This window comes from Microplitis demolitor, chromosome 4 (genome assembly GCF_026212275.2).
Source record: "Microplitis demolitor isolate Queensland-Clemson2020A chromosome 4, iyMicDemo2.1a, whole genome shotgun sequence".
In the NCBI taxonomy this organism is placed as follows: domain Eukaryota; kingdom Metazoa; phylum Arthropoda; class Insecta; order Hymenoptera; family Braconidae; genus Microplitis; species Microplitis demolitor.
The window spans coordinates 5,198,552-5,217,579 of NC_068548.1; the positions used below are offsets into that span (position 1 = coordinate 5,198,552).

Consider the following 19,028-nt stretch of genomic DNA (forward strand, 5'->3'; position numbering starts at 1 on the left):
TTTGTTGGTATTCTTAAGTCCTAAGAGTTTTTAGTTTTCAGTTGGACTTGATATGAAAAGCGTCAGTTTATTTTATAATTAATTATTAATTTTAGATAATTAATAAATAAGTGATTGAGTGGGTTATTAATTAGTGTTTGTTAATTACAGTGAAGTGTGTGAATTATTTATAAATTTTTTTAAAAAGTGTTAAAATTTAAGTGTTAAAAAAAAGTGAAGTGTTAATTATTGGAGGCATTCTTTGAGTGTTGATTTATTTTGAGTTAAGAAGCACATGGTTGTTTATTTGAATTTTGATTTAAATAATTTTTTTAATGGTATATGAAAATTTTTAATTTTACATAAACGGACTTTGAGATATTGATTAAAAAAATTATTTAGAATTAAGAGAAAAGGCGAAATCAGCAGATTAAACATTTATCTAATTTTATGTTTACAAAAACGCTTAATAATTAACTTAAGTGAAATCCCGCCATTAAAAAAATTCAAATTTTACCCGCGTAATTCAAAATATTCAAGTAAGATGGCGTTAATGAATTATTCTTGTAAAAAGAAAAAATAAATACGTCAATGTGTCAAAAATAATGACATAAAATATTCCAATATACTATTGGAATCCATAAATCAATTTAAATAAATTATCAGTGTACTTAATTGTTAAATTACCACGAGTTTTTATAAACGTAATTCAAAAATTCATTTGAATTACTATGTCACTGTCATTTCAATAAGAAAATATTTTGACAGTTTAATATGTTATTAACCTCATTGGAATTAAATCAAAATTTCAATTATTTAATTAATACACTATTTAAAAATAATTACAAAATTAAATTCATCAAGTGGTCGATTGTCAAAACGTGATTTAAATATTCAGTTAAAATTTTTTTTTTTTTTTAAATTATTAAGTGAATAATTAATACAATGGAGGCAACATGTAATGTAAATAGTAATGAATTAAATTTTGTAAATACAACAGATACATTAGATATAAATAATCATAATGATAATAATAACTCCGATTTAATTAATTCGTTATCAGGTAATTATTTTTTTTTTTTTATTTTAAAAAACATTCTGCTGTTAAGAAAAAAATATTTTGTGATTTAATTTTTTTAATAAAAATTTGTAGATCTGTTTTATTGAAAGACGAAGGAAGTAATTATTTTTTTAATTAACTATAATTTTCTACAACGGAAATTTTTTTTTATTTAGAATTATTTTTAAAAACTCAAAAATTGAGATTTTACATTTTTCAATTCATTTTTTACTTCTAGCAAGTAAATTATTAAATTTACGTTGATAGTGGTCAGGTCCTTTTTTGTAGAAAATTGAATTCTCTACAAGTTTGGTTCTTGTAATTTTTTTCGTATCTTAGATAGTTTCGTCAGAATTTAAATTTAAAGTTTCTGTGAAAAAAAAATTTTTTTAACTGATTGCAATAAAACTTTTTATTTACTATAATTATTTCTAGCAATTAAACTATTAAGTTATTATAAAAATTGATAAGGACTTTTTTATGCAGAATTCAATTCTCTACAAAATTGTATTGAGTCATTTTTTCTGTATCTGCAATAGTTTACTTGTTATTTATATTTTTTAATACCGTAACAAAATTATTTCATATCCTAGCTCAATTTTTTATAAAAAAAATTTTGAATAAATTTTGTAGTACTTAAAAATTTTAAAAACAAACAGTAGAATGTTCTCTTATAATTATAAAATATGTAAACAAATAATAAAATGTATATTTTAATAGATTCCAGTAAAAATGAAAGTAATAATGAGACTAAGCTCCAAGATAATGAGAAAAATAAACAAGCAGATAATGATGAGGATCAATTATCAGATAATATAGAAAATTTATCAGCAGTAAATAATTTACAGTTGCTGCCAATTTATGAAAATGATAAAATTAATGATAATAATATAAATTTAGGGAATTTACAATTTAAAAGTATAAAAATAAATGAAAGTACGATAGTAGATGGTAATAATAAATTAATAAATAAATTATCATTGCCTTCACATTCAAATCTAATTCAATCTAGTGTTCCGCTTATTAATAAAAGTCGTCATTTATTTAATTTTATAACTGAAAAGTCAACAAATATTATGGAAAAAGCATTACTACCCCAGTATTTACAGCAACGTGATTTAATTAATCAGAAACAGATTATTGGTGCTAATGATGATAACTCAGTATTAAATGGTGAAGATGATGATAAAAAAAGTCAAGTTATCAAAGATGAAAATGAAGAAAAAGTAAAAGTTAATTATCTGCACCAAGCAGGAAATAATAAAATAGTTGGTGGGGATAAAGAAATTCAAAATTGTCGAATTGATAATGATGGAGATGAGGAGATTGAGTATACAGTGCTGCTAGATGAATATAAAAAAATTAAAAATGATAAAATACATTTAGAAGAACGGATTAAAGAATTAGAAAATGGGAACCAATTTTCTTCTAAGGTAATTTTTTTTTGTTTATTATTTATTTTGAATTTAAATAAATTGAGTTAAAAGTAAAATGGGTTATTAATTTTTTTGGAGGTTCGTTTATTACGGTTCATTTTGCCCCATAATTGATAAAATATTTTTTTTAACAATGGGACTATAAGGATTTTGATAAAAAATTTTTTTAATGCTTTTTTTTGAATAATCCAATTTACCCTTCAATAAAAAACTGTTCTGGAAGTTTTAAAATTTGTGGTTTAAAATTATACTCTTGACCTTTTTTGTGGCCCACCTTGCCCCGCTGAAAATTTTTTGTTTTTATAAATTCGAGATTGAACACTATTAATTAATTAATACTGTTCTCATAATTTTTTTTGTGGTCCATTTTACCTTTCAATGAAAATTATTTTTATTTTGTCAGTTCAAAGAATTTGGGATTTTAATTTTTAAATAATAATTTCAAAATTAGTATTTTTAAATTATTTTCGAATTTTTTTTATTGCTGTGACCCATTTTACCCATTAGTAAAAAACCTTTTTTTCTTATTGATTCAAAATTTACTTAATGATTAAATAAATTAAATTAGACAAAAAACAATTTTGCCCCATAATACAAAAAGCTTCTTGTCCAGATACTTTTTGTTAATAAAAATCCCATTAAAGAATTTAAATTTTTTCAAATCAATTTTAAATCGATTCTTTAATGCGGCCCATTTTACCCCCTAGTAAAAATATTTTTTCAGTACGAAAAAAATTCGCTCAAAAAAATCATAAAAATTATTCTAAAATTAAGGATTAATAATTTATATTTTCACATGTGACCCATTTTACCCCTCTAGCAAAAATGTTTTTTTAGTACGTTAAAATTAAAAAAGAAAAATCTTAATAATTAATTTCAAATTAGGAATTAATAATTTAAATCCTTACACGCGGCCCATTTTACTCCATATTTCAGTAAATTAAAAAAAAATTCTTATTCCAGGAATCGATACCGTCATCAATAGACAATCGCGACGCAACAATAAACCGTCTAACCCTCGAACTGCGCAGCGCCCTCTCTCAGAAAGAAAATCTTCACCAGCAATACACTTCCGCAAACAAAGAGCGCGAAAGTATGGTAATGAAATACGCCATCTCCGAGAAACAGCGCCTAGATCTCCAGCGTACTCTTGACCAATCTCACTCTCGTCTCAAACAATTAACTTCCGATAACGAAATAATAACCTCAAAATTAAAAACTGCATTCAATGAACGCTCACGCGTAGCTCAAATGCTTGACGTTAAATGCCGTGAGTTAATTGACGCGCAAAAAGAACTCGAAAAACTTCGCGAAGATCTCGATATCCGTGAGGTCAAATTAAAATGGACGCAAGCAAAACTTAAAAGTGAGACCCAGTTACACAAAGAAACTTCAGACAAATTAGAAAAAGCCTTAACGCGAATTAACGAATTGAAAGACGAGTGTGAAAATGTCCGTCGCGAGTCTTCGGAGTCAATTAAAAAATTTCAGCAGTCAGAAGAAAACAAAGCAGTGACTTTAGATCAACAATTGAAAGAACAGCACGCGCGTTTAATTCTCGAGCGTCATGTTGTCGAAGACAAAGAAGCCGTGAGACTCCAATTACTCAAAGAAATAGAGACTTTGAATCATCGCCAGCAGGTTTTGATTGAAGAAAATAATGTTTTGACACTTCGCTGTAATGATTTTGAGGCCATTAATAATCAATTAAAAAAAAGTTATGATGAATTGAAGGTTATAAGTGAGGAAAGATTGAAAGCGATCAATGACTTGACCCTAAAAACCGAGGCATTGGAGTCTACTAGGTTAGAATTAGTCGGGAAGAATCAGGAACTAGCGGCCATTGGAAATGAACTAGAGCGACTCCGTACGGCAAATAAAGAATTACAAAATGACATGGATTGTTGTGTGGAAAGAGAAAATCAGATGCTCGAATTCACTCAGAAATTGACGGATAAAAATGTTAGGTTACAATCTGACTCCACTATGATGGAGTCAAGGCTCAAGGAGTTGGAACGAGAACAGGGACCGCTGAGGGAACAAGTCAAGGAACTGAAGATTAAGATCAAGGAAATGGCGGAAGAATTGAAGGAAGAAAAGAAGAAACGAGTTGACGAATGTGAGATACTGGCGCGACATCTTGCCGAGCAGACCAAAATGGCGGAAGATTTGAAGCAGATGTTGGAAGACAGTAGGGGAGAGAATTCGGTGCTGAAGAGAAAGCATCAGATGACGATTAAGGAGTTGACTAGAGAAGTGGGACAATTGAAAAAAAAATTAGAGGTTACGGAAAGTAATGCAGATGGCGCTAAAGTAGCGGATACTAGAACTCCGTCGGTAATGTCTTTAAATGACGAGACCAATGGAGACGCTGACGTTGGAATTATTTATAATGAACTGGATAAGCAGGCGTTAATTGAGAGGGTTATTAAATTACAGAGGATTAATGTCAAAAGGGCGGAAAAATTAGATTTTTTGGAAGAACATGCCAGGGTTTTAGTAACGGAGTTACAGAAGAAGACTAAAATTATACAGAATTATATTTTGAATGAAAATTTTGACGCAATGGGAAGCAATGAACGTGATAGATATAAGGTAAGTGTTTTTTTAATTTTGAGGTTATATTGGGGTAGCAAATAAGAATTTCATGGAATAATTGTTGAGAAAATTTTGTAATTTATTGCTGCGTAAGAATGTGAAAAGTCACAGGGATATGGTAAGAACTATAGGTTATTTTAGTTTTTAATTTTTAAGTGATTAATTTGAGGTTAAGGTAGTTGTCCTGCTACAGTATTGACAAAAAGTTATATTTGATATTTACGGTAAGAGTAGGTTAGGTGGTAGTTAAAACGAGACATTGCTTTTGTTTGATACTGTACTTGTGAGAAGTTTACCTACACACTACTCATATATACGTATACACAAATACTGTTGAATATTTTCTTAAATTATAATCTGACAACGTCGTATATGCTCTACCAGTTGCTGTATAGTGCACTGAGTATCTGTTTAAATTTACCGCTCAAATAGTACTATGCACACTCGCGTACAGCCTTGTCAGATTGTTTTTTTCCAATTCACCGACATGTATATTCTTTCATTTATTGTTGAGCTTTGCGTCGCTATATCTCAGCAATAAGATGATGAATACTTTTGTTTTTTTTTTTTTGAAAAAAATTGAGGACAAATTCATTAATTTTCTGTTAGTTTTTCAAAAGTTTCTGACTTAGTTTTTTTATTAGAATTATGAACGCGACTTGAAACGCATACTCCTCATTTCTCGCAATGTTAATGATCCGAACTTTAATTATAAATATCTCGAATTAGAAATGGTCAATCGACTTCAAATTTTATTGGTATTTGTATCTCAATACATTCAATGAGTATCAAAAATTTTAGAACTTTCTGTCACTATGTCCATCACCCGACAATTACCTTAATGATGAAGAAGAGTCTTACTGTATAATTATTATTAAATTACCTGGTTCATTTTGACCTAGTCCATATTTGAGTAACTGACGAAATTCCTTGAGAAATAATCGGCAATAGCAATTTATCACAATAAGTAGTATCTTGATAATTTCATTGGTTAATGATTTTGCCGCCATCTGTAATTTGTATGACTTCCAAAAATATCGATGTTGGTATTCATTATACTCGCCACCACATTATCTATTCCCTGATTAAAAATACTCATTGAAAAGGATTAAAAAGCGCTCACCACATGCAAACTGTATATCTATATATACATACAAAAGAATTGAAATTATTGAAAAGAATTCGAATTTCATCATTTTCAATCCTTTTCAATGAGTATTTTTAATCAGGGTTACTTCCTAATAATAATTTTTCAAAAAAAAAAAAAAAATTTTTCAAACTTTTTTGGACTAAAATTTTTCGTTCCAAATATATTGATGTGGGTACTCAAACTTCAGCAAATTTTGTCTACAATTCAACTGCACTAGTAAGAATCCATTTTATTAGAATAATAATAAAATTACTCATATATTTATATGAACGTGAAATTGATTTTTGAATAAAATTGAGCAGTAAGACACTTTTTTTTGTAATTACTAATTAATTATATAATTAGAAAATTATTTAAAAATATTTTAGGCTGAATTAATAAAACACGGTGGTATCATGGCATCAGTTTACCACCAACGTGTCTCTGATGATAATATGACGTTGGAGTTATCGTTGGAAATAAATCAAAAATTGCAGGCCGTACTTGAGGATGCGTTACTTAAAAACATAACTCTTAAGGTATATTAATTAATTAATTAGTTAGTTATTTAATAGCTTGAATATTTAATTAATTAATTAATTAATTTTACCACCAGGATAATATCGATACATTAGGTGATGAAATAGCAAAATTAACAATCCAAAATCAAAAAATTTCAAAGTGACAACTGGATGAAACTCCAGGAAATTACGAAAAAATTATTAAAATTAATAATAATAATAATAATAATGATCATAATAATAATACTAATAATATTCCTAACAATAATAATTGCAATAATTATTATCGTAGAAATATAAGTATCCATAAGTATTATAATTATGATTAATCATTATTCAATCAAAGCAGTCTATTTATTTTCAAAAAATTTAAACTAAACATTGTTGTTATAAACAGCCGATTTTAAAATTTTATTTTATTTATTTTTTGTTTTTATTTATTGATGTAAATACATATACATTTATTTATTAATAAATACTTTATTTTATAACATTTATTGCTTGATTTGTTGAATTAATAATTAAGATAATTATTAATGATGATTAATTGAGTCAATGCCTAATATTGGAGTGTAAAAATATAAATATGAATAAATATTTAGTTGTAAGGTAAATGTCCCAACACCGGAACGACGAAGGGTATATGACTGATTTTTATCGTTTTAAAAATATTCAAATAAATTATAAACCAAAATAATTCATTACATCATATAGAATAAACATTTACCAATTCAAAAATAATAAAATTAGTTCATTTCTCTTAAATTTAATATAAAAAAAAAATTTTTTTCTATGACACCCAAAAGACCCAATACCGGAACGCTGAAATAGCCTTGTTCCAATACGGGAATTCGGTTGTCCTAATACCGGAACAGTAAATAAAATAAGTTATTTTTTGCATTTATTCATGGCGAAAATATTAATAATTATTAAATAATATTAAAATTATTAAATAAATAATTTTAAAAATTATAAATAAATAATATAAATAATTAAAAAAATAATATTCACAAAAAAACCACTATTAATTTTAAAATGTTTTGAATTTTCATTTTTTTAAATTTTATATTATTAATTATTTACTTGATTTATTAATAATTTTAAATTTGTCTGATGTCTGCTATATCACACCCATAATGTAAAATGTATTTAAAATTTTTAAATAATTGAATATTCAATGAAAATAAATATTTTGAACTAAAGAATAGAAACAAAATAAATCATTTGAGGTTATACTGGAAAAATAATTAAAAAAGAAACTAAAATCAAAAATTATTTTTTATGAATTAAATTAGAGTTTATCTATACTTAATCTATTTTTTATATCAATCATACATACTCCATTAAATATTAGGGCTTCAGTAATAATTAATATTGTACTTGATTTAGCCCAGTCAATAAAACTCACCGTTAATGTCTATCGATAACATTAATATGATTGGCTGTTCTGGTACTGGGCACGGGTTCATTTTGGTGTACCAATAGACGAACAGTAAAATTAATATAATAATACTATTTTTTTCCTATTTTTAATATGTTTTCTTGAATTTTATGTCATTCAAGATGCATATACAAAAATTATTGAAAAGTAATTCTAATGCATTTTCTATAAGCTTAAGACCATTGACTGATTTCTTAGCAAAACCATTAAGAGACATGAAAAAGTTATGAATCCGAGACTATTGCTCTAATTAACTTTTTTTTTTTTCATATTTCTATTCTAAAATCTATTTTATATCTTATTTTTTAACTGAAAGATTAAGGTTTCAAATAAAGAAAGTTTCATTTAGTTTCATCGCGTACGAGTTGAAATATAATATAATGATTATCAAATCGTTCTGGTATTGGGTCTTGTTCCGGAATTGGGGCATTTACCTTATTATTAATTATTTATATTGATGATTAATAATTACATTGTTTTTTATCTAGATAAAGTTTTGTTCGTTTTCTACTTTATCTACTTTTATTTTTTACCGACTAATGGCCGCTTTAGTTTAGCGCCAAGAGTTTAGGGCTGTTCATAAAATATGTCACGCAAAATTTTACCATTTTACCCCCTCCGCCCCCATCACGCTGTGTCACATTTTCTGCGACCTCGCTATCAATATTATGTCACAAATGATAGACCCCCATCCCCCATAGTGACGAAAATACACTCGTAGAAATATTTATTTATTTACAAATATGAAACGAATGACTTTCTATTGTAAAAAAAAATAAAATTTAAAAATTTGCATGTACAATCATAGCAGTAGTTTCTTTTAACGTATTTTTATTGTTTAATTGTTGTCATTAACTAATTAACGTAATTTTTTTTTTACGTGGTCTATAGTTTATTCATTATAAATATTTATAAATTCTCTAAACTATCTAATATATTTTACAAATTGTTATTATTTTTGATGAAGAAGATTGTACGCCGAGTAAGAAAATTTAATGAGCTGGAGGATAAAATTATTAAATTATATTGATAATTATAAAAATAATTATTTTATTAACAAAAAAAAAAAAATACTGACCTTAGTAAAAGAATCCAAGGAAAGTTCAATAAAGTAACCACTGGAAAATTTTATTGGCAAAATGGAATAAGTATTCATAAACAATAAATTTTTTTTGGTTGCATTTGTCAAAACTTACCAATTCATTTTATATATTGCTGAACTTATTTCTGAACTCTGTAAAATATACTCGATATCACTAGATGTAAAGTACTCCCAGAAAGTAAGCCGCCGCCGGGAATTGTCGGAAATTTTCGGTTAGTATTGTTAATGTGCAGTAATGGCGTGAGATTAGACTTTCTTATTGATAGAGGGGATAAAAACCTACGGTGACTTACTCATGGGTGTACTGATTAATTGAATGCGCATGTGCAGTCTTGAGATTTTGGTTATGTTAATAAGGTAGCTAAGTGCAAATTGACGTTATATAAAAGAAAAGTGGTAGATTAGTTATTGACGTGAATTATTAAGTAAGGATAAAGTCCTCTCATTTTACTAGATTTCAGTAGTTTAATAAAAATATGATTGTTTTTATATATATATTAAACCACGCGATGTATTCTTCGGCATGAGTTACATGAAAAAATTTATAGGTTATTAAATATTTAACCTCTAGTATTACTTCGTTGCCATACCAACAGAACAAGTAAATTTGGGTTAACATACATCCTAGATAAACGACGATGAATATAAACTCTGGACTCATGAAAGCCAATTTTGTTAGCAGTTGAACGCACAGACAAAGTATCAAAGAGATACTTCATCAAGAGATGATGAATGCATTGTTTTATAAATTTATGTTCACACTCTCTTATTGTAAGACTCGAACCATTGACTTTGTTATTTAGTTTTTCTTCATCAACTATTTCAACAAAATTCTCTAAGCGGGTTTTAAGAATTTTTAATTGACTACAATTTTGTAACAGAATACCGTAAACAACAGTGTCAAACGAAAATCCGATCATGGAGGTAATAGACAGTGTGATCATTTGATGGAAATATGCAACCCAAAATCCTGTGCTGTAGTCATGTCGATAAGGGACCCAGCCATTGAACGGAAGCGTTTTAGTGGGAATATTTTCTAAAATTGAAGCGCCTGTAATAGCGAATACTGCACAACATACCAAACCTCCATACTTCTTTACGAGATTTCTATGGTAAAACAAGAATACCTTGAAGAGAGACATTAATTTCAAAGAGTAATATTTTAGATAAGCAGAAAAAAATAATACAAACTTTGCTTTTTCATCGTACTTGAATTGTATGTTAGCTTCTTTAGCGCACCTTACTCTGCAAATATTTATGTCTAATAGTTTAATAATATTTATTATTTTATTACGTTTCACTGTAAGAAGAGCTAGTTTCGAACAGACGACTATTAGTGTAAATGACCATGACATATTATGAACAATATCTTCGATATTTTCTGTGTAAAATAAATCGATTACACAAGATACACAAAAAGTGCTCATTGCTAAAGTTATTGTAAGTGCATATATATCATATAACTTCCCTTTTATATTTGTGCTCCACTCGAGTGGTTTCCAGCCACCGACGTACTCGAGTACTATAAAACTGTAGGGAAGAGTTTTCATGTTGACTTGACGGAAATTTATTTAAGAATGAGAGGTAGTGTTACTGGAGGGTTATAACTTACAGAAATAGATAATAAAATATCAAAGGATGAAGAAAGTTACAGCTAAACGTTTATGAAAATGACTATCTAGAGAAAATGTCATATAGCTATGAATAAATAATGACTTTCTATGCGTAGTAGATACAGCCGATTTCCTATTCCTTCTAACCCTTCTTCTATTGCGAATTTTGTTCTTAGAATAAGAACCGAATATTGCTACCCCGTAATCATGTACAGTGTAGTAGAGAGATCGATGCGTGGTATAGATAATACTTATTATAATGATAGCTCTCAACATTCGATGAATCCAGTTGTTGTCTCCGACGTACGACAATATTTAACTCTATTATTGTATTGATTTTTATTTCCGGAATCTGACTTTAAGGGTTTGTATTTATTTTGTTACCCTAGAGACAAATTTAAATTTATATTATCCATGCATGACACTCATGTATATATTCAGTGTAAGCTCAGATATATTAGATATAATGTAAGTTTCGTAAAGTTTATTCTTATAGAATATCTTCTAGTGTTATTAAAATTAATGAAATTTCTTCTACAGAAGATATTGGCGAATTAAATATTAGATTCTGAAAAACCAAAAGTTATTTATTCTATTATATATCTGAAGATTGGAACATTTTTTTGCGCAACGAAAATGAAAAAAGTTTGTGTAATTTGACTGCTTAAAGGCAACTTAGGGAGTCATTGGGTGTGATTGCAATTTCCGGCTGACATACTAGCACATGTGCGAAACATTTTAGAATCTAGACCGAGTAGATTTATTACTTCTGATTTTGTTTTATTTTCTTTCTGTGAAAAACGGTCCGATCTTAAGGCACATATTCTCTTCAAATTTTAAAAACTAGAGATTAATTCCAATATCAACGTTTGACTATGTTTTGAATTGCTATCATCTTTCTGTTTAAACAGCATATTAGTATGTGTAGACGTGTGCGTCTAAGATACATATTAGAGATATATATTAACTACCCTCTCATATAACAATGTTATTCAATTCTTGAACAAGTCTGTCCTCAAGATCGATAGATGCTAGTGTTTTTTTCGACATATTTGTCTTGCTGCAGATACTTGTGACCAGATTTAAATTGTAAGCCTTACATAAGAAATTCGTGCCAGACTATTACTCAATTCTGGAGGAAGACTATAGTTGAAAATAGTTACGCATGGCTTGCTCAAGGCTGAAGCTTAATCTTGAGCCTTGAGCAGATCTTGAGCAAGCCATGCGTAAGTATCTACTGTAAGTTACTGGTGCAAAAATGCGTCCGACACTTTTTCATTACACCCTGTTTGAAAGATCTTTAATATTCTTGCGTACGATACCATAAGCAAAACATACACAAATCTTGACATAGGTTTCTTGATACACGATCTTGTGGAAGACACGTATGTAGAAAAAGACACTAGTGACTAGGGTTCTTGCTCAAGATACTTACTTCAGAATCTTACTCAAACACGTGCTACTAGAATCTGTAGTACTTATGTAACCACAGTTTATATTTAGTTTTAATGTATTCTTTATTTCCCGCTCTCTATTTATTTTTTGTACATGTCTGCAGGTATATGTTTTCAAAAGAAGGTTCATCTAAAGTTTACAAGTTCAATGATATTCATGCTTGTAAACTTTGCTACTTGAAATTGGTTATTTGTCAGTTTTCAGACAGTAATCTATTGGTCATTTATCAGTCATCTCTATGGAAAGTCTCTGTAAAATGTCTGGAAAGAGTCTGGGACGACGCTTTCGGAACACTTTCGGATGCTTTCGGAGCATTTTCGACCATGCATATCTCTGTCAAAAACTTGTCAAAAACACAAATTTCACATGATAAAAAATTTCAATTAATAATAATATAACTTTTTTTTTTTAACAGGCGCGGTATTAATCTGTATTGGGTACTTTCTTATCGGTACATGTCTACAGGTTATATGTTTTCAAAATTTTATGACAATAAGTAAGAGTTGAAAATTATTTTCCCGGTTTTAATACTTTGATCCGTTGACATTACGTGCGTGTCGCCTTTTTTATATTGATTTTTATGTGTAATATTGTAATAACTAAATATTTGAATGTTGCATAGAACCCACCACCTGTTCAATAAGGAAACTTGTGTACACATTTAACGGTTTTTTTATTATAAGATTTTGAGTTAAGTAACAAAATGTATAATTACATAACATTTCTGTCAGATTACATGCTTTAGTTTTTTTGACAATTTCATTAGATTGGTTGTGGTAGTTTATAAGTTAATCAAAGATTTCGGTTCATCTTTTGATTTATTCATTTCTTTGCGAGGTATATTGACGGAGAGTCATTACTAATTCATGATTTCTTATTTATTTGTACTTTAAACTATTTTTGGTGAAGAAGATTGTACGCAGAGTAAGAAAATTTAATGAGCTAAAATCGAAAAATATGGAATAAATAAATTACATTATTAATGAAAATTATTAATTTTATAATAAAAAAAAAAACAAGTACACATACTTTAGTGAATGAATCTAAAGAAAGTTCTATTAAATGACCACTGGTAAATCTGATTGGCAAAATAGCCCGGGTTTTCATAATCAACAGATCTTTCTGACTTCTAGTTGTCAAAATTTGCCAATCCATTTTGTAAATTGCTAAATGTATTCCTAAACTCTGAAAATAATTGTTTTAGCCAATAATAAAATAATTATATTTGATATTTTTTAACGCTCGAATGAATTTAAAAATAATTGGTTGCTTTCTAAAAATTAGCGGATTTCCAAACATTGAATTGGCGTTTAATTTTTATAATAAAAAGATGAATGAATTTTTGTAGCACTTTGACTTTAAAGGTTAGATTTATTTTCTCTTAATTAGTAAAAATATTGAATCGTATACCTCTTGTGTTACTTCATTGCCATACCAGCAAAATAAAAATATTTCCGATAACATACACCCAAGATAGAGAATCATAGATATGAATTCAGGACTCATGAAAACAAGCTTCGTTGATGATTGAACGCTCAAACAAAGTACCAAAGAACTAGAGGAGTATTGCATAAATATTACCAGGGCGAATAAATCATTGGACTGTCGATAAAACCTACATTGAAAAAAAAAAGGATCTTTATAAAACGATATTAAATAATTTTATAACAATATACTCAACTGTAATATAATCCAGTGATGACGAATGCATTGCTCAATAATGTTACGTTCAATCTCTCTTGTTGTGCAACCCAATCCTTTAGTTTTCATGTTTAATTTCTCTTCATTAATTATTTCAACAAAATTCTCTAGACGATTTTTTAAAATTTTCAATTGACAACAATTTCGTAAGAACACACCAAAAACAGCGCAATCAAACGAGAATAAAATCATAGGGGCAACAGAAAATACGATTAATTGATGGAAATATGCGATCCAAAATCCTGTACTGTTGGTATGACGATAAGGAAACCAGCCATTGATTAGAAGAGTTCTGCTTGGAATATCATTTAATATTGATCCACTGTTTATAGCAAATACTGCAACGCACACCATACCTCCAAACTTTCTGACGAGATTTCTATGATTAAACAAGAATATTTTGAATAGAGACGTGGATCGTAAAAAATAATATTTTAAATAAATTCGAAAATTGATACAAACTTTTCTATTTTAGCGTACGTTAATTGTATATGAGCTTCTTCAGCGCACCTAATTCTGCAAATACTTAAGTCGAATAACTGTAAAACACTTTTTATTTCATCATGCTTCACATTAAAAAGAATCAGTTTCGAACAGCTGACTATGAATGACAATGACATTGACATATTTTTAACCATATCTTCAAATTTTTCTGTATGAAATAATTGTATCACGCAAGACATGCAAAAAGTGACCATTGTTAAGGAGATTATCAATGCATATATATCATATAACTTCCCTTTTATATTTGTGCTCCACTCGAGTGGTTTCCAGCCACCGACGTACTCGAGTACTATAAAACTGTAGGGAAGAGTTTTCATGTTGACTTGACGGAAATTTATTTAAGAATGAGAGGTAGTGTTACTGGAGGGTTATAACTTACAGAAATAGATAATAAAATATCAAAGGATGAAGAAAGTTACAGCTAAACGTTTATGAAAATGACTATCTAGAGAAAATGTCATATAGCTATGAATAAATAATGACTTTCTATGCGTAGTAGATACAGCCGATTTCCTATTCCTTCTAACCCTTCTTCTATTGCGAATTTTGTTCTTAGAATAAGAACCGAATATTGCTACCCCGTAATCATGTACAGTGTAGTAGAGAGATCGATGCGTGGTATAGATAATACTTATTATAATGATAGCTCTCTATATTCGACGAATTCAGTTTTTGTTTCTAACGTACGACAATATTCAACTCTATCATTTTATTGACTTTTATTTTCGGAATTTGACTTTCGAGGGTTTGTATTTATTTTGTTACCGTGGAGACAAAGTTAAATTTATATTATCCATGTATGACATCCATATATGTATTCAGTATAAGCTCTGATAGATTGGAAGCAATGTAAACTTTTCAAAGTTTATTCTTATCGAATGTCTTCTTGAGTAATTTTGTATCACCCCATACATTCAGTATATAAAATTCAGTATCGCAAGGTAAGCAATTTTTAATCCGATGAAAAATAATTTTCTATAATTATTTATAATTATATATGATCCTACACTGTAAAAAATCGGAAGTGAATTCAGAGTGAAATCAAATTCGAATTCACTCCGGATTCACTCCGCCACTCGGTTCCGGAGTTTTAAAAAAAATCACTCCCTATGTGGAGTAAATTGGGAGTTTCTATTAACGGAGTGATTGCGGAGTGACGCAGATTTTATTTCACTCCCAATTCACTCCGGTCCGGAGTTTTAACATTTAAATGAATTTATATTAATTATTATTAAACTGTTGAACAGTATGTGTGTGCCAATTTGTGGGGGTGTGGGTGCGCATGTGCGAATGTGAGCGTGCGTGTTTTCGGGTGTGTGCGTGTGCGTATGAGTTGATCAGTAATATAATATGCGAGTTTTTACTTCGATTATATTTAGTGGAGTTAAATTTTATTAATTCTATCTTCAAAACTCCTCTCCGGAGTGAATTTTACTCCGCGAATTTTTTACAGTGTATATATAATCAGATTTGAAAATTGGCCAGTTCTGATCATATATAATCATACATAATTATATATAATCATGCATGACATACATAGTGATTAATAAAATCTCATTTCAAATATCTGTAAATTATTAATTAAATACCTAAAGTTGGATTTATTGTCTTTATTAATATAAATGTCAGTGATTTTTGAAACTCAAAAAAATACATTTACTATCGGTTAACTACTATTTTACTAAGAGGTCACCCATTCAATTAATGTCCCATGTCGATGTTGTTTAACTTCGGTTACTGCTGGATTGTAGTCTATTCCTCTAGCCTGCTATACACTTAAAAATATCAACAATTTATGGCATTACTTAACTCAAATGATCAAATTGATCCATACTAAGTAAATAATGCATCTAAGGATGAATTTGGTTCTGTACATAAATTATAATAGAATTTATAACTGAGATAATATATATACTTGATTATATATAATCTCATTTATATATGACATCAAATATAATTTTTTATACTCATATATAATAAGATAAAATCATGTTTCATTAGGAAATCATCGATGAGTGTCATTAATAGTCAATAGTTGATGAAATCCGCTCTACAAAAAGTTCGTGGTTCAATTATTAGATTTTGAAAATCAAAAAGTTATCTATTTTGTTAAAATTATTACGTTTTACATCCATTTTTTATATATGATAGGAAAAAGTTCACAGTATTTTGGATCGTGTTTAATAACTGCATATTTAAATGATGCAAAGAACCCACGACCTATTCAATGAGGAAGCTTGTCTACACATTTAACAGCATTTTTATTATAAAATTTTGAATTAAGTAACAAAATGTAAAATTACAGAACATTTCTTTCAGATTACATGCTTTAGTTTTTTTGACAATTTCATTAGATTTGTTGGGGTAGTTTATAAGTTAATCAAAGATTTAGGGCCATCTTTTGATTTATTCATTTCTTTGCGAGGTATATTGACGAAGAGTCATAACTAATTCATGATTTTTTATTTAATTTGACTTTAAACTATTTTTGATGAAGAAGATTGTACGTTGAGTAAGAAAATTTAATGAGCTAAAAAACGAAAAATATGGAATAAATAAATTACATTATTAACGAAAATCATTAATTTTATAATAAAAAAAAACAAGTACACATACTTTAGTGAATGAATCTAAAGAAAGTTCTATTAAATGACCACTGGTAAATCTGATTGGCAAAATAGCCCGGGTTTTCATAATCAACAGATCTTTTTGACTTCTAGTTGTCAAAACTTGCCAATCCATATTGTAAATTGCGAAACGTATTCCTGAACTCTGAAAATAATTGTCTTAGCTAATAATAAAATAATTATATTTTATATTTTTTAACGCTCGAATGAATTTAAAAATAATTGGTTGCCTTCTAAAAATTAGCGGATTTCCAAACACTGAATTAGTGTTCAATTTTTATAATTAAAAAAATAAATGAATTTTTGTAGCACTCTTGTCTTCAAAGTTCAGATTTATTTTTATCTAGAGTTTTTTTGATTTCCTTTAAAGCGTTGAAATGAATTTCCGAAATATAGAAGGAGGGTTTCTATTAAATCTAAAGTTTTTGATTAGTAAAAATATTGAATTGTATACCTCTCGTGTTACTTCATTGCCATACCAACAGAATAAATATATTTGCGATAACATACATCCAAGGTAAAGAATCATGAATATGAACTCCGGGCTCATAAAAACAAGCTTCGTTGATGATTGAACGCTCAGACAAAGTACCAAAGAACTAGAAGAGTATTGCATAAATATTATCGGAGCAAATAAATCATTGGACTGTTGTGAAAACCTGTATTAAGAGATAAATCTTCATAAGCAATATATTGAGTAACAAGCGATGAAGCGAAATATAAATGCCGACTAGAGTAAAGTTGTCTGACCTTACTCATGCCTGCATTTTTATTTTTTCATTCTTTATCGCCCATATCTATTTACTTAAAATAACATCCCCATGAAACTAAAAGTATCAATGATTGAGACCGGTCAGTACAAGTTTTAGTTTCAGAGCAGATGTTATGAAAACAATTCTTATTATGGTATTTATTTTATGAAAATAAACTCAACTGTAAAATTATCCAGTGATGATGAATGCATTCTTTGATAAATTTATGTTCACACTCTCTTATTGTGCGACTCAATCTATTAATTTTGTTATTCAGTTTTTCTTCATCAACTATTTCAACAAAATTCTCTAGACGATTTTTCAAAATTTTTAATTGACAACAATTTTGTATCATGATACCGTAAATAACCGAGTCAAAAGAAAATCCAATCATTGCAGTAAAAAAATGTGCAATAATTTGATGAAAATATGCGATCCAAAATCCAGAGCTGTTGGTATGGCGATAAGGAAACCATCCACTAATCGGAAGCGTTTTTGTTGGAATATTATTAAATATTGAAGCACTTGTTATGGTAAATACTGCAATAAGCACCATACCTCCGTATTTCCTGACGATATTTCTATGATCAAATAAAAATACTTTGAACAAAGATATTAATTTCAAAAAGTAATATTTTAGATAGGTAGCAAAAATCATACAAACTTCGCTTTTTGATCATACATGAATTTTATGTTAGCTTCTGTAGCGCATCTTACTCTGCAAACTTTTATTTCCAACAGTTTAATGATATTTATTATTTCATTACGTTTCACTTTAAGAAGAGCTAGTTTCGAACAGACGACAATAAGTGTAAATGACATTGACATATTATGAACAATATCTTCGAAATTTTCCGTGTAAAATAAATCTGTTACACAAGACATACAAAATGTGCTTATTGCTAAGGTAATTGTAAGCGTATATATATCATATAACTTTCCTTTTATACTTGTGCTCCACTCTAGTGGTTTCCACCCGCCCAAGTACTCGAGTATCATGAAACTGTAGGGAAGAGTTTTCATGTTGACTCGACGAAAATTTATTAAGCAATGAAGGATAATATTACTGAAGGTTTATAACTTACAGAAATAGATAATAAAATATCAAAG

At 28.4% G+C, this 19,028-nt stretch overlaps 4 protein-coding genes across 4 annotated transcripts; 1 reads left to right on the plus strand and 3 right to left on the minus strand.

The window, feature by feature from the left end:
• Nucleotides 1-548: 548 nt before the first annotated feature.
• LOC103580952 (coiled-coil domain-containing protein 186) lies at nt 549-7,117 on the plus strand. Its single transcript, XM_053738155.1, has 5 exons — nt 549-1,042; nt 1,760-2,472; nt 3,439-5,070; nt 6,592-6,741; nt 6,819-7,117. The coding sequence occupies exons 1-5, from the start codon at nt 925-927 to the stop codon at nt 6,885-6,887; spliced, it is 2,682 nt and encodes an 893-aa protein (XP_053594130.1). The 5' UTR covers nt 549-924; the 3' UTR covers nt 6,888-7,117.
• A 1,999-nt stretch (nt 7,118-9,116) lies between these two features.
• Nucleotides 9,117-10,920, minus strand: LOC106693325 (odorant receptor 94b-like). The gene is given in 5 exon segments (XM_053738157.1): nt 9,117-9,164; nt 9,243-9,398; nt 9,832-9,976; nt 9,978-10,373; nt 10,458-10,920. Coding segments are annotated over 5 exon segments (1,104 nt in total). The 5' UTR covers nt 10,817-10,920.
• Nucleotides 10,921-13,211: 2,291 nt separating this feature from the next.
• On the minus strand, nt 13,212-14,948 carry LOC103580951 (odorant receptor 46a). The gene is made up of 5 exons (XM_014440370.2): nt 14,498-14,948; nt 14,016-14,414; nt 13,745-13,949; nt 13,364-13,519; nt 13,212-13,276 (listed from the first exon to the last, which is right to left on the minus strand). The coding sequence occupies exons 1-5, from the start codon at nt 14,854-14,856 to the stop codon at nt 13,229-13,231; spliced, it is 1,167 nt and encodes a 388-aa protein (XP_014295856.1). The 5' UTR covers nt 14,857-14,948; the 3' UTR covers nt 13,212-13,228.
• Nucleotides 14,949-17,021: 2,073 nt separating this feature from the next.
• On the minus strand, nt 17,022-18,941 carry LOC106693324 (odorant receptor 46a). Its single transcript, XM_014440371.1, has 5 exons — nt 18,583-18,941; nt 18,101-18,499; nt 17,621-17,825; nt 17,156-17,311; nt 17,022-17,069 (listed from the first exon to the last, which is right to left on the minus strand). The coding sequence occupies exons 1-5, from the start codon at nt 18,939-18,941 to the stop codon at nt 17,022-17,024; spliced, it is 1,167 nt and encodes a 388-aa protein (XP_014295857.1).
• Between the last annotated feature and the right edge of the window lie 87 nt (nt 18,942-19,028).